The sequence below is a fragment of the Pollachius pollachius genome (assembly GCF_949987615.1).
Source record: "Pollachius pollachius genome assembly, chromosome: 16".
Taxonomy (NCBI): Eukaryota; Metazoa; Chordata; class Actinopteri; order Gadiformes; family Gadidae; genus Pollachius; species Pollachius pollachius.
The window spans coordinates 20,049,605-20,070,996 of NC_136949.1; the positions used below are offsets into that span (position 1 = coordinate 20,049,605).

The following is a 21,392-nucleotide window of genomic DNA, read 5'->3' on the forward strand; positions in this document are numbered from 1 at the left end:
GAAGAAGAATCCTTGTCGAGTGTGTGTCAAGTTTAGTTGGTTATTTACCACTTTATCATGATGATGAACACACACGTCAACGGATCTTTGTGGAAATTGCAATTTGTCATGTTACATGAGTAAGTCCAGTTTACCATATACATTTTATGGGAATAGATGTTCAATTGCAGGATGCTGTCTTTGATTGAGCCAAAGTAACTTTACTTGGTGTAACAACAGTAATATGTGCGGCATGTATGAATTAATTATTAATCTATGCTAATCACTGGATGTTGTGTGTGGCTACCAGCGGATATTCGTCGCTGTTCGTCCGAGTCTGTGTTGCTGGATGTGTCGATAATGTAGTGCATTACAATCCTACTGGCCTTGTCTATCTGTCTGTCTGTCTGTCTGTCTGACAGTCTGCCTGTCACTCTGTCTGTCGCCAACAGGATGCTATGATAGCTGATCAAATGGCGTGGGAATGAGGCAGCAGACTTCAGCTTGGTGAGTGGTCTACATCCATCCAATAGAAACATGAACTGGTATCTGCTGCAGCCAGCCGCAAGGCTTGGACATTGTACATTAGCATAGCATCGGAAGGTATCCATAGTTAATGCCTGCAATATATTTGATCAATTCCCAACTAAAAGTCTGTTGATTATATATATAGTCTCTCTCCTTTTTCTCTGGCCTCATCTGGCCTGTTGAGGTCCACTTGTTGTGAGTTATGGGACACATGTCTGTATTGTTGCAGCACTGTTTTCATTAGACACACTTGTACTGCTGGCTGACATCAACCCACCCGACAGAGTAGCCACTCAGCAGACAGGACAGAGATGGAGGTATTGGAATGGTTTTATTGGTAAAGCAACAAGGAAATAGCGTTATTTAATTTGGAAACGTATGCTAAATTACAAATATTAAGTTTGCAAAAATATAAAAGTTTTGTTTTGTGAAGTATCCAACTGCTGTGGTGTTTTTTGTTTTCCTGGTCTTGTGCAACAGAGACCTCTTTTGGAAAAGGACGGCGCTCTGGGACATGAAGAAGCTTGTGAAAGCCTTGACGTAAAACTAGCAGAAGAGGCCTTAATGGTCGCAGCCATGTCAGGTACAATGTACTTAATTATGTGTGCCTTTGCTCCTATCATTGTGATTGGTCATAGTTGTAATCGCCCTGTTCATGTATCAAGAGGTATTATTTATACATATGATGATAGGAGAATGGGTTAAAGAAAAGAGGTGGCACGTAGCATAGGAACCAGGTTGGGAACCAGTTCGATTTTGAAGAGGCCCATAATTGAAAATGAAGAGCTCATCATCACAATGTCTCCCCCCTTCAATTGTCTTGTAGATTAAATAACCTTAACCATTTCTGTAATGGAAAATGACTTGGATTGATAAAATTATTATTTTTTGCTCCTCACAGGGCAAGAACAGGAATCAAAAATCCTCTCCGCTTTAAGCCCAATATCACATAAGCGTGAGAGGAAGAAAAATCCAAGATTTTCGGACTATGAAATGGAAGAGAAACCTGAAAACCCCTGTCCAAAACAAAAGCGAGCAGAATGGCACCCCAAAAAGACCTCTTTGGACACGGAAACTCCTCAACCAACACTGCATTGTGGTTCCAAAGCTGCAGAACCGACCGACCAGAGCTCTGAACAACAGCGTCCTCAGGCGAAGCGGCGAGGGCGCCCTCCCAAAAAGAAGTTCAAAAGTCAGCAAACAAATGATTGGGATAAGAAAGCTATAGCACCAAGTGATGGAGGGGACCAAGACACCGGGTCCCATGAAAGGACGAAACCTGACAGGAAAACAAAAGTAGAAGATCTCTCATCAACAGAGGCCGAAAAAGCTTTTTCTGAGCAGCAACCAGTGGAGACGCCAAAGCCAAAGAGGAAGTACCTGAAGAAGAAGAAGGACCCACCGCAGGAGATGGCCCCCATGTTACAAAATGACATGGAGGAAACCCCCGCTAGGCCAGACCCAGAGACCAATCTGGGTGGCCGTCCAAGAAGACGTGCAGCTAAAACGTATGTTACATTCAGTCAAACAAGATTTATTTTTTATTTACCCATGTTTACAACATGGCAAACCTCAAGCTGCTGCAGGGGAGATTTTAGAGTTGCTAAGTGAGGGGCAAAAAAGAGTCCAAAAGACAGCAAGATTAGCAAAAATAAGTCAAATGCATTTGATGCCAGGGTACCTCAATGAAAACTATTATTTTATAAGTATTATTAGGCTTGTACAAAGATATACAGGGCAAATGACTACTACGCACACATACACCGTACACAAATGCACTGGCTTATTGCAAATAAGATTTGAGTATAGATTTCCCCAGACCAATGAGGGCGTTTCTGGCCCTGATTGGCCAGAAATTAGGCGGAAGCAGTCAAAATCAAAATTGTTTCGAATAGAGGATGAATGATGTATTCCTAACAATTTACAAAAACTATTTTGTAAAGGGTCTATGTGTATTTAGTGCATTAATTGCTTCAATTGTCTATTTATGAACCGATTGTAATTTAACTTTAAAAAGGCCCTCACTGAATCGGCCTAGGGCCCTGTCTCGGTCTAGCCTAGTCCATGTCTGCTGTCAATCATCAGCAAGCAAAGTTTTGGCTCCAGACCTACATTTGAAAACTTCCGTAAACAATTTAACACATATGGAAGGCTATTTCAAAAACGTATATATAAATAACATTATCCCTTGTATGGTGGTTAGTCTATAGGCTTGTTCTGAAAGAGTTGCATTTCTTGAAAACAGCCTAGGTAATCTACATAATGATAAGAATGCTTCTGTAGGGACGTAAATTATATATTTATATTTTTGCTTGAATGGTTGATAGGCCGGTCAGAGTAATGTGGGGGATTCTTGTGACCTGACATCATGATCGTTCCAGCACGCGCCCTCAATGTTGTCGGGTAGCAAAATAATGTGCGAGTGTGACTCTGCTAGAAAGTATTTCTTTATCTTATTTCCTTTTAATTTTTCCTTTGTTTCAGCGCACATGATTTCTGTTTCATCTCCAGGCTTTTTCCACCTACTGAAGTCTAGACTGTCTTGACAAAAGTCATTCTAAGCTCATGCCATCATCAGAATAAAGTCACTGTCAAGGTGGCACTGACAGACTCATCCATGTGGGCCTACTTGGCCCTCTTAAACAACCCCGTTCCTTTGGAAGCTTTCTGAAGCTTCAGACCGTCCCTTCTTAAGGATGTTACTGCTGTGTGTTCTAGTGCGTTGAAGTACCTTCATTCTCTGGCTCAAGAGAGCCTCAGCGGTCCAGAGGCGTCCGACTCGCGCAGCGGGAGCCCAGACTCACTGTCGGGCCGACCGGGACCACGTCACGGTGCAGGTATGCTACGCACCCTGCTAGGATGATTGTCTTGATCTTCTTTCCTAACACTTGTAGAATCTGGCTGAAATAAATCAGGTTTCAGCTATGAGGGGCTGGGATCAGAGGGGAGTCATCTAACAGGGACGGTGGTTTGATGTGGCACAGGGACCTTCAACCATTGTAAGTGAATGGGAATTATGGGATTTAACTATCATAATTCCATCAAATACATTTCTTCTCGGTCTGGTAAGGATCTCAGTGGCAAGTTGTTGTCCATATTCCGGAGACACTGGTATTAATGAGTTTCATTCAAGGTGTCGAATATTGACATTTTCCACTGTTGGTGGCAAGAATCGCAAGCAATTGCAGGGCCTTTAACATCAAATCTCCAGCTTGTGAGATTTGGTTTACAAGCCGTCCTTTGTAAACCAATGGGTTATAATATAAATTATATATATTTTTAACCCCTTTTGTCCTGCAGCGGCGATGAAGTGTAAAAAGAGGAGGCGACTTGATAGTGACGACTTTGAAGAAGATGAAGATTTCCTCCCCGGCGGTGGGGATGAAGAGATGCTTGACGACATGGAGGAGGAGGAGGATGAGGAGACAGAGGGTCTTGAATCGGAACTGGAACCTGCAACTAGATACTTGAATAAAAGCAATGCAAGTACTTTGCTTCTTCAGTGGGGTGGATGTTTTGAATGTTAAGAGAAAGGGCTGAACACATGCATGTTGTTGCAGAGTATGGCGGCATATCACTGCAAACATTGTGAGCAAAAATGGCTTTCACAGGGTGGTAACACCAACACACGTATGCACATAAATAATTATTGCAAACACTTTTACTGAACCAGCACTCAGTCACACTCGAAAGGGTTTTCCTGCTCGCTCGGATAATCTTTACACAGTCGATCTGTCTTATTGTTACACCAAATATCTTTGTTAAAATAGCAACAGGGAGGCAATGCAGTATTTATTACAGTTTTTACATTTACATTTAGGACGCTTTTATCCAAAGCGACTTACAAAAAGTACATTTATCAGAAGAAAGAGAAAAAATATATCTCTGTCTGTACAGTAAGGATGTTCATAGAACCAAGTGCCAATCACAAAGGATCGCAAGGTTAATTCATTCCCTGTATACAACAAAGATAGCTAGGATAAGATGCTACAAAATGCTAAGTACTATTTTTAAGTGCAAGGACGCACAACATACAATAAGTTTGTACATTAAGTACCAGGACATACAACATACAATACAGAAGGTGCACAAGAGGTGTGTGTGGGCGATGGCTATGCAGGTGTCCAGATGAACTCTGAACAAGAAAGTCTCGAGTCTGGATGTGTTAGTGCTGTAAAACAATCGCCCCCGAGAAAATATCCTAGAAAACAGCAAAACACTTTGCGAGCACAAGAGCATAGACAACATTTGTGTGCACAGTGGCATCCATTTCGTGCTGCTTCACTTAATGTGTGCGCTCACTGCGAATGGTTTTCTCCTCACATACTATGTTGTTCTCATGAGCAGGAAATACTGCCCGCACAATAGTGTGTTTTTTGCACAGATTTTTGCCAGTGATTTGCCGCCATATCAAGAGTTTTTACGTTAAAGAAAAAATTGCAGGTGTGCCACCCATCTTCTTATTTGGCTATTTAACTGGGGGTGCAAAAGTGCAATTAATTATGTAGCAAATAAAAACAATTACCAAATAGATTTTAAAATGTATTTAAAATCCACTTTCCATTCACTTGTGCTTGTGTCTTGCCACAAGTTGACTCACATTGAAGTTTGTTATTTGGTGTGCTTCTGGCTGTAAATCTAAGGCTAAAATAATGATTGATTTGCTGCATAGATCCCCACACAATTTGAAAAGCATAATTTATTTTCTATGTCATTGAATCAATCTGAAATGTTCCATCGAGATGGTGCGGGCCACCACTTTGAATTGGATGCTTCCAAAAGTTGATTACATTTGCGTCAACAGATACTCCACAGAAGGGTTTTTGGCGTAGCCACTAACGGGATCTCCAATGCCATGATGAAGCCTGCGTTGGATGCCTACAAGGCCAACAAGAAGTTGTACGTAACCTCTCTTTTTGCTGTGTGTTTGTAATTGTAATATGATAATATGGGTTCTAACTAATAAGACAAATGAGTTGGACTAGTAGAATGCTGTTGATGACGTTCCTCCTATTGTAGCCGAGAGGAGCACCACAGTGACTCGGTGTTTCCAGATTGGCTCCCCACGGTCAACGACTGGACCCTTGTTTCCAGCAGGTAGTCATCCCAGTTTAAGCACCAAACAACAGTCCAAATAACCTGTGTTTCACTAGAGATGGTCTCTGAAGTTAGACTTAATATTCAGTTGATCTTCACACGCTAAAGAGTGGATTCTGTTCTGTATCAGGTCATTTGGATCAAATGAAACACATTCTCACAGAGCTTTCCAACAGGTCTCTTTCCTTGTGTATTCTTTTAGTGAGCTGGAGAAGTACTTACCCCGGGAGTTGCAGTCGGCTGCTTTCAAAGTTTCTAGAGAGGGCATCAGCAACAAGGAGACACTGCAAAGACTCAACAGGTGGAAATATAGTAAATATTTAGTACACATTAAATGCTTCAAACCACTGTTCTCGTTTCCATGAATGCTTAAGATCCTTGATGTCCTTGTTGTGGGATTTGCGTTGTCCATTGATCCACATCTGAGGAATGACTTCAATGGTCCACCTCGTGGGAACGGGGTGGTGTTGGGACTATAGAAGGTAGCGGGTGCGGCACTTCTCCTTTCACACAATGAGCACACGTCTGGGAATACATAATATCATGAAGTGTTCCATCCATCTTCATTATCTTCCCCTTAAAAATGAAGTAAAAATACCATCAATCTATTGGTTTACATTTTTACCATGTTTATTGCCATTGCCATATGAATGACCACAGCGGCTCCATGCGACACACACGATCAGAGAAGTGCAGTAGGGAGGAGGTGGAGCTGAGGCGCTCATGGACAGATCTGATCATTCCACCGACCAAACCCATGGCAGGTTCCAGGTCAGCGACCCCCACCCCGAGCGCCTGGACTGGACGGTGTTTGTGGGGGGTCCGGTGTGGGCCCTGGAGTGGTGCCCGCTGCCCGACGGGGCCACCGCCCACCAGTACCTTGCCCTGGCCTGCCACCAGGGCATGGACCAGCAGCACGTCTTCAACCAGATGTATGCGGGGGCCGGCCTGGTCCAGCTATGGGACATGGGAGGGCTGGACTACAGCAGCAGGTAAAGGCCTGCAGGGGTCGTATCTTCAGCGACTCAATGCAACAAATGGACCCTTTTCATCCTGTTTTTATCTTTCTATCAATTGTATTTCTCACCATAGCCCTGGGGTTGGTGGCTCTAGGCGTTGGGAGTGAGCTTTACACTGGAGCTCACTCTCGCACTCCTCCCTAAACCACTCCATCCGAGTCATTTTTAAGCCACTAGCGTCTCAATGGCAAAGTTCTAGCGATGATGCAGTATTAATTTGAGCACGTCTAGGTGTGCTTGCGTTGAGTTGTTTCTGCTTTGTTTTTCAACCTTCCTCCTGAAGGCCCGAGGCCGGCCCGGCGTCTCTAGTCTACGGCTTGGGCCAAGAGAAAGGCTTCGTCTGGCAGCTCAAGTGGTGTCCGGCGGGGTCCTGGGAGCCCCCCAACACCAGCAGAAAGGTAGGCGGACCAGTCCAAGACCCCAGTGTCTCTGCTTCACTAGGTATCGGTGTGTCCATGAGTTGTCATCTGACCCTTGATGCTTTCTATTGTGTCCTAAATAAATGCACAATATGCACTGATACCAGATGTCATCCCACTATTGCCTTTGAGGTATTGGGGAGAGGTAATCTATTAAAGCTTGGTTCTCTCTCAGGCTCCCTTCCTGCAGCGCCTCGGTCTGCTGGCCGTGGCCGTCTCCACTGGGGTGGTCAGCATCTACAGCCTACCTCACCCGCAGGCTCTGTGTTCCCCCTGGTCCTCAGGTACAACACCTGCCCTGGCCCCACAGGCTGTGTTTCGTACACAGTTTGCCACCTCAAAGCAGAACACCAAAGCTGCAGGGCTTTGCCGATCTAGATAACAGAAGTGGAGTCAGGGTCCTCTGACCACATCGGGAGACACCTCTTATAATCGACCCTCCCAAGGACACGGAGAATGAACAGGCTCTTTAAAGAGCCGGTGAACCCACTGTTTCAGATGCAGTTCAGCTCTGTGATTTAAATAAATACATTTAGGGCTGAGAGTTTTAGGAAGGAGGAGGGCGTGTTATCCCCGTGGTTACAGACCATGGCAACTTTGTGATACTTATTTAGCACCGTCGTTGTGTGACTGTTATGTGTTGAGCGATGTTGTGTATGAAATGCGCCACACGCCGTAGCGTTATACTTTAAGTGTCTGGGAAGCCTACCAATCACTCGGACGCAGAGATTAAATAAACAGCTGCTCAGCCGGAGCGTCACCATCAGCACACACCAGGGCGTTATGCAATAAGTGTTCGAAAATGAAAACGTTGACGTGGACACCGCAGTCCACCGCTGACCAGACAGAGCCTCCCAGGTCCACACAAGCCGCTCTGCCGTGGCCCCTTGGTCCTGACGTCAGACTACCTCGGGAAAGGTTGTCTGACATCAGGACCAAATGGCAGGAGCGGTCCAGCAGAGAGGAACCTTCACGTAGTGTTTGGGAAGAATACCAGACTACATCTCATATTGGAAAGTCCTTCTCAAGCATTAACGTCACTACATAATTGTTATATTATCTGTGGGATTGTCTCTGGTCATTCTATAACATTTACATTTAGGGCATTTAGCAGACGCTTTTATCCAAAGCGACTTACAATAAGTGCATTTGTTACAATAAGTACATTTGTCATAAGAAGTGAAACAATATATCGCTGTCGGTACAGTAAAGATGTTCATAGAACCAAGTGCAAGTATTACAATCGCTAGGCTAACCCATTCCCCGTGTAAAGCAACGATAGCAGCTACTGTAGATGCTACACAATTAAGTACCTTGAATAAGTGAAATGTACAAGTGCCAGGACGTACAACATTCAATGGTGGCTGTGCATTGGTTTCTATGCAGAGTCGAGGTGAACTCTGAACAGGTGAGTTTTGAGTCTTTTGCGGAAGCTGGTGAGCGACTCTGCGATCCTGACATCGGTAGGGAGCTCGTTCCACCACTGAGGTCCCAAAACAGAGAAAAGTTGTGACTTCGCTGATCGACCTATGCTTGCGCTTAGCGATGGCGGTACCAGACGTCCAGCTGAGGTAGTTGAGCGGAGGGATCGAGCTGGGGTGTGTGGCTTTACTAATGCTTGGAGGTAGGCAGGGGCAGTTCCATCGACTGCTATGTATGCCAGTACCATTATCTTGAATCTGATGCGAGCTATTACAGGGAGCCAGTGGAGGTTTCGGAAGAGGGTGGTTACATGTGAGAACTTTGGTAGGTTGAACACGAGGCGCGCTGCCGCATTCTGGATGCGCTGCAAGGGTTTAATCGCAGAGCCAGGGAGTCCAGCCAGGAGCGAGTTGCAGTAGTCGAGGCGGGAGATGACCAGTGATTGGACTAGAAGCTGAGCTGCTTCCCTTGTGAGGAAGGGCAGGATCCTGCGGATGTTGTAAAGTGCAAATCTGCAGGACCGGGCCACCACAGTGATGTTTGCGGTGCAGCATAACTGATTGTCCAACACTACACCAAGGTTTTTGGCAGTTGGAGAAGGAGATACAGTGATGTTCTCAACAGTGACCAGTAAGTCCATGTGTGGGCAATCTTTCCCTGGTATTAGGAGGAGCTCAGTCTTGTTGAGGTTAAGCCTCAGGTGATGGGCAGTTGTCCAGGTGCTGACTTCTGCCAGACATTCAGATATGCGTGTTGCAATCAGGGCTTTGTCAGATGAGGGAAAGGAGAGAAATAGCTGAGTGTCGTCAGCATAGCAGTGATAGGAAAAGCCGTGGGATGTAATTACAGAGCCCAGAGATCTGGTGTAGAGGGAGAACAGAAGAGGCCCCAGTACAGAGCCTTGAGGGACACCTGTATCAAGCGTGCAAGGTTTGGACAAGGAGCCATTCCATGTTACCTGATAAGTGCGATTCATCAGGTAGGATGTGAACCAGGAAAGGGCAGATTCAGCTATGCCAAGCTCGGCGAGAGTGGCGAGGAGGATCTTGTGGTTTACAGTGTCAAATGCTGCAGACAAGTCAAGGACAATGAGAGCCGATGAGAGGGACGAGGCTCTGGCCGCACGGAGAGACTCAGTCACCGCGAGGAGAGCCGTCTCAGTGGAGTGTGCTTTTTTGAAGCCGGACTGGTGAGGGTCAGGCAGGTTGTTAGATGAGAGATAGGAGGACAGTTGGTTAGCAACGGCACGTTCCAATGTTTTAGAGAGGAATGAAAGAAGAGATACCGGTCTGTAATTCTGGATGTCAGTGGTATCAAGGGTTGGTTTTTTGAGGAGAGGCTTTATTCTGGCAGTCTTGAAAGACGTTGGAACAATGCCAGAAGTGAGGGAGGAGTTAATAAGTGTGGTTAGAAATGGCAGGATGTCGTTTGACACAGCCTGGAGGAGGGAGGAAGGGATAGTGTCAAGGGGGCAGGTGGTGGCATGGTTAGATGTTATAATTCTGTTGACCTCGTCTGAGGTGAGAGGGATGAATTGGGTAAAGACAGAGGTGGGGGTGGGGGGAGGGAGGATGGTGGCAGTGATGAAAGAGGAGCTAATGTCCTTTACTTTCTGGGTAAAGTAGGTAACAAAGTCATCAGCAGTGAGGCAGAAGGGAGGAGGAGGGGAGGGAGGGTTGAGGAGGGAAGAGAACAAGGGAAACAGTTTCCTGGGGTTTGAGGCGGAGGAGTTAATTTTGGTCCGGTAGAAGGCAGATTTGGCTGTTGACACAGTGGAGGTGAAATCAGAGAGAAGAAAGAGATAGTGAGATAGTTCATTAGGACAGTCTGATCTCTTCCATTTCCTCTCAGCTGCCCGCAACTCTGCTCTATGGGTCCGCAGAGATTCAGACAGCCAAGGAGGGGGGGGTGAAGATCGTGCCGGTCTGGAGTGGAAGGGACAGAGGGAGTCCAAAGAGGAGGAGAGGGAGGATAGCAGAGTGTCAGAGGATTCCTCTGTGGATAGTTGAGAGAATTGTTCAATAGAAGGTAGTGAAGACAGAACAGTTGAGGCAAACGTAGAGGGAGAGAGAGTTTTGAGGTTGCGGCGGGTGGTGACAATGTGGGGACTAGAGAGGAGGGGGGAGAGGACTTTAAGGGGAGAGAAAAAGCAACAAAGTGATGGTCAGACACGGGGAGTGGGGTAACAGAGAGCAGAGGTGCCACAGGACCTTGTGAATATCAGGTCAAGCTGGTTCCCTGCCCTGTGTGTGGGAGGAGAAGGGGATAGTGTTAAGTCAAAGGTGGCAAAAAAGTTGGTTAATTCAGGTGAGTGCAACTTCTCTGGCAGGATGTTAAAGTCGCCAAGTATAACGAGTGGTGTGCCATTTTCAGGAAAGCAGCTGAGAAGGGCATCCATTTCGTCATAGAAGTCACAAAGGGGACCAGGGGGACGGTAGATTACCACAATGAAGAGATTAATAGGAAGGGTGACAAATGTGGAGTTCAAATGCAGATCTGGCCAAGTGTTCTAGTGGAAGGACCTGATAGGTCCACATCGGAGAGATGCGGAGTCTGGTCCCTCCTCCTCGCCCCGAAGGTCTAGGGGTGTGTGAGAAAGAGTAAACAGTGGAAAGGGCAGCAGGAGTGGCAGAGTTCTCTGGAGTGATCCAGGTCTCTGTCAGGGCCAGGAAATGGAGGGTATTGAGGGACGCGTAGGCCGAAATAGAGTCTGCCTTTTTGACCGCTGACTGGCAATTCCAGAGTCCTCCCATCACTTCAAGGTCAGTGATGGCGAGGGTGGGTAAATGGCATAGATTGGATGGGTTACGACACCGAGCAGAGGATCTATTGTGGCGTCATCTATGAGTAGAGATTCTAACGATAATTGAAGTACGACACATAGCTACAATACCGTGGCCTCTAAGGTCTTGAGGGACTCCCACAGAGAGACTCACTTAGTCTTTGTTTCCCGGGTCTTCGTTTACTGGGTCCTGACGCTAAAGCTGACGCTACTAACACTTAGCCTTTAAATGCACATGGTAGCTCAGGCAGCCTTAGCTCCGCCCAGTCAATCAAGCCTGTTGTTCACACCTTGTGACCGAAACTAGACGTCCTTACTATCAACAACAACACAGCAAAAACCAACACTGCAGATACTAGGGTTAAAGTTAGTACAACCAATTGCAATGCCAAACACTAGAATTCTTACCTTCAAGACTCACCACAGCTAGATATGAGACAACCTTCTTAAAGACAAAATGTAATGTAACTATAACTCTTAGCTGATTCACTCAAGAGAATTACAAGACCACCTGTCCTCCTAGTTCCCTCATTTCTGTAAGGGGAACAGATCTTAGTCACACATGCAGACCTACAATACTTTATATCTGATGAGGTGGACAGACCTTAGTGGCACGCCGAGACCTTCCACAGACAATACTTTATATCTGATGAGGTGGACAGACCTTAGTCACACATCCAGACCTACAACCGAAAATACTTTATTTCTGGTTCTGATGACCTAGTTCTGATAGTTGATTGAGATTACGATTTGTTTTTAACCTCCAGCTGTGACGTTATCATGGTGTTGACCTGAGAGAATGGTCTCCTTCCATGTCACTTTATCACGTACACCAGGGGGCAGTTAAGTGTTTCTGAACCCAAAGAAAACCCTGAAAGGGTCCATAGTCTTTTATGAAGCACTGACATGTAGTGAAACGGCCATCTCTGGTGCATATGGTTCATTGCAAAGGTTGGTGTTTATTTGCTGAAATGGGTTGTTGTTTATCCACTCTCTGTTGGATGCTGTCCCAGTGTTATTGATTTCAGTGTTGGTATTCAAACGAACAAATGTCAGAATATGTACCTCATACTTTTCTATTCAAGTTATTCATAGCGAGTTTGGGTTCCTGTGTAATCATGACTGATATGTGGTGATTAGAATGATTAATTTTTGTTTCCCAAAACAGAAGGAGACAGCCACGTTCCACCAGTGTATCAGGTAGGCCCGCAGTCCCCAGCCTTCCATTGGCCCACATTTCACCAAACTGTTGAACATGCCTTGTTTTCTGTTTCCTTTAAGAGATAGTGTTCCCAATAAAACGTTTTGATAAATGTATTCTACAGTGGCCAGTCTGCACAATCTTGATTTTAAAACCTTTCCAAACACTTACTTGCACTTGACTATTAATGGCAACGTTTATGATCGCCAATTACGCGCTTACATACCCCCATCTCACGCCACATACTAGTCAACCAATGCAAGGCAAGAGAAAGTGAAACAGATCTTTCAGCTAGACATGAGTCTTTAGATATGTGAGGCTTGGGTTGTGACTGACTCAACCAGCTCATTGTATTTTGTGCTTCTTCATTTCAGCAGTAAAACCAGGACCTGTTGTACCTAAACCAGTGACTTGGTGTTGTTGTATTGAATGTCTTTAGTTTCTCGTCTCCCCAGGCCAGAGAGGTGTTGACGCTGAAGCTGGGTGCCTCCAAAGCCCCCCACCATGATAAGAGCGGCCAGGTTCTGTCCATGGACTGGCTGCCTGAGAAGCCTCACAACATCATGGCCATCGGCTTCTATGACGGTACAACATTATACGTGTGCTAGCTGCTCTGTTCCTTCCTTTTATAAATACCAGGCATTGGAGATGGCTTGATTTTCACTGAAAGATTCCTTTAATGATTGCTCTTTAAAAAACATTAAAAACAGCATATAACTTTTTAATGTAGGACACCTCATGTGAGTGTGTCCTATGAGTTTAACTAAAAATGTTTAAATGTTTCAAATCTACCAACCTACGAGTTCAGTTGTATTATTAAGTTTCATTAATAAAGCACAACAAGCTGCAGGAGCTTTAGAACCAGAGCAAAGTCATTATGTCAGAAACTATGGGTTAGTCCCATGTCTTCTCCCAATCCCCCAGCGCTCTCACATTAGTCATGTTGTTCTGTGTCCACCTGTCAGTATGCACACTTGATGGTGTCTGACCTGCCAATCAACACAAAGTAGAAGAAGATCCCAAGCCCATATAATTGAGTAGACTTTTGCACTGACTACTGTTATTGACCATGGTGTGCTGTTAAATGGCAGAGCCCTTTTGTGCTTTGGTGTGGTAGTTCTCATACCTCTGTCTCTGTCTCCTTCTCTGTCTGTCTCTACCTCTGTCTCTCTGTCCCTCTCTATCCCCCGGTCTGTCCCCTTCGCTCTCTCCCTCTCTCTGTCTTTCCCTCACTCTCTCCCTCTCCCTCTGTCCCCTTCTCTCTCTCTCACTCTCTCTCTGTCTCTCCCCTCCCTCTGTCCCTTTCTATCTCACTCTCTCCCTCTGTCTGTCTCTCTCTCTCTCTCTCTCTCCCTCTGTCCCCTTCTCTCTCTCTCTCTGTCTCTCCCCTCCCTCTGTCCCTTTCTATCTCACTCTCTCCCTCTGTCTGTCTCTCTCTCTCTCTCTCTCTCCCTCTGTCCCCTTCTCTCACTCTCTCTGTCTCTCCCCTCCCTCTGTCCCTTTCTATCTCACTCTCTCCCTCTGTCTGTCCCCTTCTCTCTCGCTCTCGCTCTCTCTCTGTCTGTCTGTCTGTCTCTCTCTATCCCTCTGTCTCTCCCTCTCTCTCTGTCTCTTCCTCGGTCTCCCTCTGTCTATCTGTCTGTCTGTCTCTCTCTGGCTGTCTGTCTCTCTCTCTGGCTGTCTGTCTCTCTCTCTGGCTGTCTGTCTCTCTCTGGCTGTCTGTCTCTCTGTCTCTCTCCCCCCCTTTCTCTCTCTCTCTTTCTCTTTCTCTTTCTCTTTCTCTCTCTGTCTCTGTCTCTCTCTGTCTCTCTCTCTCTCTCTCTCTCTCTCTCTCTCTCTCTCTCTCCCTCTCCCTCTCCCTCCCTCTCTCTCTCTCTCTCTGGCTCTCCCTCCCTCTCCCTCTCTCTCTCCGCCCTCTCTCCCTCTCCCTCTCCCTCTCTCTCTCTCTCTCTCTCTCTCTCTCTCTCTCTCTCTCTCTCTCTCTCTCTCTCTCTCTCTCTCTCTCTCTCTCTCTCTCTCTCTCTCTCTCTCTCTCCCTCTCTCTCTCTCTCTCTGGCTCTCCCTCCCTCTCCCTCTCTCTCTCCGCCCTCTCTCCCTCTCCCTCCCTCTCTCTCTCTCCATCTCCCCCCCCTCTCCCCCCCTCTCCCCCTCTCTCTCTCCCTCGCTCTCCTTCTCTTAGGTACGGTTGGTCTGTGGGACCTCTCCAGCTGCTCCTCTCTGCTACGAGTCTGTGATCCGTCACACGGCCTGACCCTCCTCCCCTACCACTGCTTCGTTGCCCATGACAACGCAGTGCGTGCCCTCTGCTTCTGCCCCGCCTCCAGGTACACATGTCAGGGTTGAACCTGTTGCATCTCCTGCAATAACCCCAACGTTGGGGTTCCCTTGTAACTCCTGCTGTTACTCATGCTGTAGTTGTTGCTGTGTCCACCCGTTTACAATGGGTTCATGTTGTCGCTCCTGTTGTAACTAAGAGTGGAAGTCGACATACTACTACAGACATTACACAACAAATGTTACTTTATGCAACTTGCAGCATGGTAATGATCTGGATGGAGGCTGTTTAGTGTCTGACTGCAGTAGGAAGCAGCTGTTGTGAGGTGGAGTTCTTCAATTGATGATGAATTAAGACATGCTGATGGGATATGTTGTGTTGTGTACTCTGGGTGTACCAGTGAGGGCATCATGGCTGTGTTTTCCCAAAAATGGAACCAAACTGAATGTATTCTTGTCCTCTTCTTTGCTCACCTTTTATTACCATCCAGCCATCTACCACATTTACACATTTCTACAGGTTCCATTCTTTAGGTACGTTCTATTCCCCTTCATGCTGATGGCCTTAAAGTCGTGTGTGTGTGTGTGTGTGTGTGTGTGTGTGTGTCAGCCAGCTGATGGCGACGGGCGGCAACGACCGCATGGTGAAGCTGTGGGACCTGAAGCGTCTCTACCAGCCAATCAACGTCCAGAAACGCAACCTCACCACGGAGGTGTGCTGGCCCCTGGCCTCACCAGGAACCTTCCACTCCCAGGAGATCAGCTATGCATCGTGAGGAGAACTCCTCTCCCTGGCACCCCAAGCCCCTCGTCAACCAATCACACACGCAGAAAGCACAGTAGTAGAGTTAGAAAGGGATTCAAAATAGTGAAATGCCTTATATTAAGCTATAAACCATAAACCCAAATAGTGTAGTAAACCAGATGACTGAACTATCCATTGCATATTATACCGTGATCCTCATCTAGTGGATTTAGTGTATATAAATCAACATAACTAAATGTCCCTGTCCCCTCTCTTGAAGACGAGGCCTGACTGGAGCCTACTACAACGACCTGGGCTACCGCAACGCTCGCTCAGTGTTCATCACCCCAAGGACGGGAACCGTCTGGGTGAGTCTCCCCCACCCACACACAGACCCCCGCAGCCTCTGATTGGTTCAAACGGTTAAAGGTGCTGTAGGTAAGATTTGGAGCGTTCTGAAGATGTAGAATAGAAAAGAGCAGAACAGAGGAGGATGGATTCCCTGAACCAATCACAGAAAGGGATGCCCTGATTGGTCATCTATTGGCCAAATGACGCTCCAATAGCACCGACTTGCAGCACCTTTAGGGGTCATGGATCAATCCCCACAGGGAAACTCTGGTGTCACATTAGCAAAACAGTACGGTGGCAAACCGTTCTTAAAGAGAATACAAGACACTATACTAGGTATAACTACTCTTTATCTCTATAGGGGGATTATTTGTTTTTCAACACGGCGGATGCGCGCGCAGAATGATGGCAAAAAGAACATTTGTTTGACCGGTTGCCATAGTTATCTCCAAGTGGTTAATTTGCAGTTGTGGTGTTAATAAGCCATTTTGTCAGCTTACTGTTACATTAAACTGTAATCAGAAAACGCGGTTATATGCTATAGACCCTAGAGTATCTGTGGAATAAAGGCTGGGACGAATTTCAAATTATAAATATGTACAATCCATAATGTTAGGCTTATAGCTCAGCGGACTAGAATACCTCCCGTTGCCAAGTCGTAGCTAAGGTCCGTCCTATTTTTGTGAAAAACCTTATATTTGGATTATAAAACGCATGAAAATATAAATGCATGATCTTCATTTCTTTCCTTTGGCAAGTGACCATGGTATAAGCGGGATAATGCCCTTCGAGGTGTCAAAAACATGTTTGATCGATCGTAATTAAAGGGGACTACTTTTTGAGGGAGATGAACTCAAACAAAGCATACATTTAATAAGCATGCAATACGAATAAGAAAAAGCATAATTATTAAAGTATTTGAATTGTTTTGTTATGTTGGCAAGCAAGAAGTAGAATAAATGGGATAATCAGCCTTATTAAAAGGGTTTGTGCAACCAACCGCACAACAAGACATGATTGCGGCTCTTGTCGCTCTCTTCTGCCAACAACATGCGCGTAGAGCGGGGAGTGACGGAGAGTGATAATCCCTCTATAACTACTACTTTATTTCTTCTTCAAGCATTTCAAGATGGCGTGTGTTGCTTTGTGTTGTAGTCGTTGTCTTTCAGCGACTGGTGTAACTCCCTGGTGACCGGGGACGGTCTAGGGGAGGTCATCTTCGCCCTGTTACCCGACTTCAACTGTACCTACCCCAGCCTCCGGCGGACTGTGGAGAGACGCTTCGTAAGGCGCTTGGATCTTTCTTTCACTCACTCTTCCATTCTTTCAGTCGTTCTTTAGTTCTATCATTCCAGCGTTCTTTCTTTCTTTCTTTCTTTCTTTCTTTCTTTCTTTCTTTCTTCTCTTCCATCTTCCGTTCTTTTGTTCTGTTGATTCTTCTTTTATTCCTTACCTTACTTTTTCTGTTCTTATTTTTCGTTCATTCCTTCTATTTTTCTTTCTGTTCTTTCTATTCTTTATTTAGTTCTTTGAGTCCTCTGTCCTTCCCGTTCCCGTTCGTTTAACCATCTCCCTCTGTATCTGAGCCCTTCTTACAATTTTACGTGGTTCTGTTTGTTTGGACCAAACTTCCAAACGACAGCTGGGAAGTTTAGCCAGTTAATATGGAACATGAAACCTGAGATGTAAAAGACCATGTGAAACTGTGCCGCTCATAGCCATTAAAACGTGTGACAGTGTTCTGACACAAAGGTCTGAGTGGGCTGGTCCACCTCTTGGAGCAGTTGAACCACTAGTAACAGTCAATGTCTAGTATTCTCCTGAATGATCAAGAACAACTAATCACATTGCAGAAAGCATCGCTTTCATATTCTTTACATGAAAACCACTAAGGACTTGCTTTGATTCAAGAAGAAAAAGGGAATGGTTAAACAAAAGATATGTATGGCCTTATGTTCTCAGATCATTTTCTTTAATGCATTTGCAGCCCATCTACTTCACTGATATGGTACGCTACGATGCAGAGGAGAGGGGAGGTAAAGGGAGTCAGGGAAAAGTTGGAATGCCTCCAGGGCGGTTGAACAACAACAACAACAACAACAAACATTCTGAGGAAGACTCTGCCAGCAGCGATGAGGAGAGGAACCCAGAGGAGAGCCCTGCTGATGCCCCCAACATCCAGACCTACAGGGAGGCTGCGGAGAGCTACTACCTCCACTTCTCAGACAGCAACCTGGTGCGTGTGCATGCGTGCATGTGTGTGTGTGCGCGTCAGGTTACACACCTGAAAGGCGTGCTTTTCAGGGCCATCTGCTAAAGACGTTAGGTAGCCATCATTAGCTCCAGAGCCAACACTCTTTACCTCCCACTCCTCCATCCCCACCTCCGGGTGTTCTGCTGGCTCCGCTGAGCAGCCCACTGAGCTGTGAACACGCACACACCCGTGAGCCCTCATACAAAGGCAGGTTTATCTGATACCTGAGCCCACAGTGACATTACGTGACGTCTTTCTCTGGCAGACTGTGTTTTAAAGGATGTCCATTTAACCCCTTCTTTTGCTTCTTCCAGCGAAGCTTTAAGAATTATAAGAGGCGGGCGCCATGGAAACGCATGAAGCAAACGGAGGTGAAGACTGACCTGGACTTGGACAGGATGCCCCTGGCTGCGCTCCACAAGGTACCTAAAGACGAGAGGGCGCTGAAGACTGACCTAGACGTGCTTTGTCCTCCATTGTGTCCGAGGAGACTCTGCTCAGCCAGCGCTCTGACCTCTGCCGTCTCCCCAGGTCCGCTTCAACCCCAACATGAGCTGCCACGCCTGGGTGGCCTCGGTGGGCCAGGCGGGCCTGCTGCGGGTCCACTGCCTCCACAACATGAGCGGCTCCCACATCAACACACAGCTCAGTGCTTTACCCACTGGCCCCGCGGGCCAGGAGGAAGAGGACCAGTGAGCAGCTGGCTAGCCTGGAGCCTGAGCTTTCTCACTCAGCACCTCAGAGCGTACCGGTGCCTCTGAGACAGAAGGCCCTCCCCAGGGTGGTGAGCTGGCTTAACCCTAACCCTGTTCAGAGGGGAACTAGATGACCTAAAGCCACAGTGCGGACACTAAGTCATCTTTTTCTAGATTTTCGGATGGGGGAGGGAAGGCAGTTTGCAGCTAAATGACTTCCAACTGAAGTGGCTATATACTACCACCTGCTCCATTGACCCCCACATTGTACTGCTCAGGGAAAAGGTTGGATCCACTCATCCCTTCATAAGAACATCAGTGTTACAGGGCAAGTTGGATAAAGCTCAGTCTTTCCAGCATTGTCGTTGTTTTAGATTCTGGTGACGGCTCAACGCTTTGTGCTGCAGCACCTTGGTACGAGTGAGGCGCGGCACTGCGGGGCAGACTGTGAATGTCGTTAATTTATAGTGCGCAAATGTTTTAAAGCTGATTGTTTTTTTATATTTACATAGTGACTTTTGCTGATCTAGATTATTATTTTATTTTTTTCTTGAATGTCCCTCATGCAATAATATTCATTACACTGGTTGTTTAAATTTAAATGAATCTTTTAGTTTTCTAGTACAGTTAAAATCTGCAAAAGGTAGTTTGCTGCTCTGCCACATAACTTTCATCCGAACGCAAATAGTGTTTCATGATATTTTTATATTCTATACAGTCATATCTTTCTGAAACACCTTTTTTCTTTCAAGAAGTAATTTTGGAAATGTTTGTAATCTTTTAAATTGACAATTATTGAAAGAATGATCCCCCCTTGTGTGTTTATTCATAAACCCTGTTTCTTTGGATAATAGAAGCACTGAGAATATGCTTTAAATTAAAAATGATCCATTCAAGAACAAATCGTTCTTCTAAACATTTTGTATAATAAATGATCATTCTAAATAAAAAAAAATAATAATAAACCATCAAACTAAATTATCCAAACTATCTGTTCTCTCAGTCGCTCAATAACAGTTGCCACATGTAGCTAAATGACTAAATGTAATTTAAAGGAGCTATATCATCAGAGATTAAGGAAACACTGGTTATAAATTATTTTCAATGACAATATTGTATCTTAATATAATATAGTAGAAACATAAACAGATTCACTTTTTGGTCATCTGCGTTCTTTAATTAGTCTTTGAAAAAATTATTTTGAACATGTACACATAAAATATCGAACAGCACATTTTGGACTCAGGAATTAAACGCTTTAACAAACAATACCTCTGAGAATGATTACAATGAAACTAATATTTACAAAAATATTTGCACTAAAGAAATCACAAATTACATGAAATTTATTTACAAAAGCATCCAGTGTTACAGTAATTCACAGACAGTTTGAGTACAAAAGACAACGCATTCTCCAATGATACCCACAGAAAACATACAGCAACACCAATGGAAAGTATTGCATCTATTGTTTTTACTATACTCACTGATTTTGGAATGATTTTAAATATTTTGTTCCACCAAACTGCCAAAAAAATGCTTTCTTTGCTCTGAAACCATGGTCAAATAGTCAAATGGATGCCTTGATCATTATTTAATTTGTATGTTAACTTTTTTTTCGTACATCAGAAAAACATTTGATATTCACAGTTAAATATATCTCTTTATGACTATGGTCAATATATTATTTCCAACAGGTAACCATGCAAATGTTTGGTTTGGAATGAGTACCCATTAATGATGGTTCAGCTGAATGTTGGTTTCAGTGTATCTGGAGAATTAATTACCAAAGAACACTTTGGACCGTTTGGCTTGCTGTTTGTCGGCTGGATCCTTTAAAAGGGTCATGGTTGCATGTTTCAGGAAAGGTCTCCCAGTTGCTCTCTTGGTCATAGGGATATAATAACTGACAGACTGGTTCATGCAGCAGTTAGTGTTATGAATCACAGTGGAGTGGTAGAACTATATTATCCAAGGAGAAAAGTGGCAGTTGTGGAAATCAGTTCTTTCCTCGACCTGATTGCTCTGCCCATCTCATGTGAAAGGAACATTATTCTGACGACAGAATTGTACTCCAGAAAGTCCTTGAACTTGATTAGGAACAGGGAACAAAGAAACTATATGAAGCATATTGGTTGTATATGGTGATGAAAATAGATGACTAATGAATGAGAAGCTGTGACAAACAAGTTTTCACTTTGAAGAGAGTTGATTTGTTACAGATAATGAAGCCAATACCGGATTTGTTTCATGAAAAAAAATCCCTCTCCCTCTCCAAGTACTGATAGATAAATGATAAAAGCTGACTTCCGCCCTTTACTTATATGTGGTATAGGTGTGTAAGGGACAATGTTTATTTTAAACACACAAACTTCCAAGACCAGGCTAGCGACCCTGTGCTAGTGCAGTGGGGGCTGTAGTTGTGGTGCTGCTTCAGACCACAGATTATTCTGATTATTGTTCAGACCAGGCAGTGTGTGTTCTGTGTGTGCTCAGACCAGGGGGTGTGTGTGTGTGTGTGTGTGTGCGTGCGTGTGTGTGTGTGTGTGTTTGTGTGCTCAGACCAGGGTGTGTGTGTGTGTGTGTGTGTGTGTCTGTTCAGACCAGGGTGTGTGTGTGTGTGTGC

The 21,392-nt window shown here is 45.2% G+C and overlaps 1 protein-coding gene across 1 annotated transcript; it reads left to right on the forward strand.

Annotated features, from left to right (window-relative positions):
- Positions 1–19,676, forward strand: gtf3c2 (general transcription factor IIIC, polypeptide 2, beta). Its single transcript, XM_079753460.1, has 22 exons — positions 1–119; positions 432–486; positions 737–824; positions 988–1,090; positions 1,409–2,015; positions 3,226–3,344; positions 3,808–3,989; positions 5,312–5,406; positions 5,527–5,604; positions 5,807–5,905; positions 6,369–6,596; positions 6,907–7,021; positions 7,218–7,326; positions 12,415–12,446; positions 12,903–13,032; positions 14,627–14,771; positions 15,332–15,493; positions 15,747–15,834; positions 16,973–17,101; positions 17,805–18,053; positions 18,386–18,493; positions 18,603–19,676. Exons 3-22 carry the CDS (start codon positions 819–821, stop codon positions 18,765–18,767), a joined length of 2,949 nt encoding a protein of 982 aa, XP_079609586.1. The 5' UTR covers positions 1–119; positions 432–486; positions 737–818; the 3' UTR covers positions 18,768–19,676.
- The last annotated feature ends 1,716 nt before the right edge of the window (positions 19,677–21,392 follow it).

What these genes read in the sequence shown, in the direction of transcription:
- gtf3c2 (XM_079753460.1), top strand. An exon ending in AATGGTCGCAGCCATGTCAG is followed by an intron (nt 1,091 to 1,408) that starts GTACAATGTACT and finishes TGCTCCTCACAG; the next exon opens with GGCAAGAACAGGAATCAAAA. An exon ending in AGAAGACGTGCAGCTAAAAC is followed by an intron (nt 2,016 to 3,225) that starts GTATGTTACATT and finishes TGTGTGTTCTAG; the next exon opens with TGCGTTGAAGTACCTTCATT.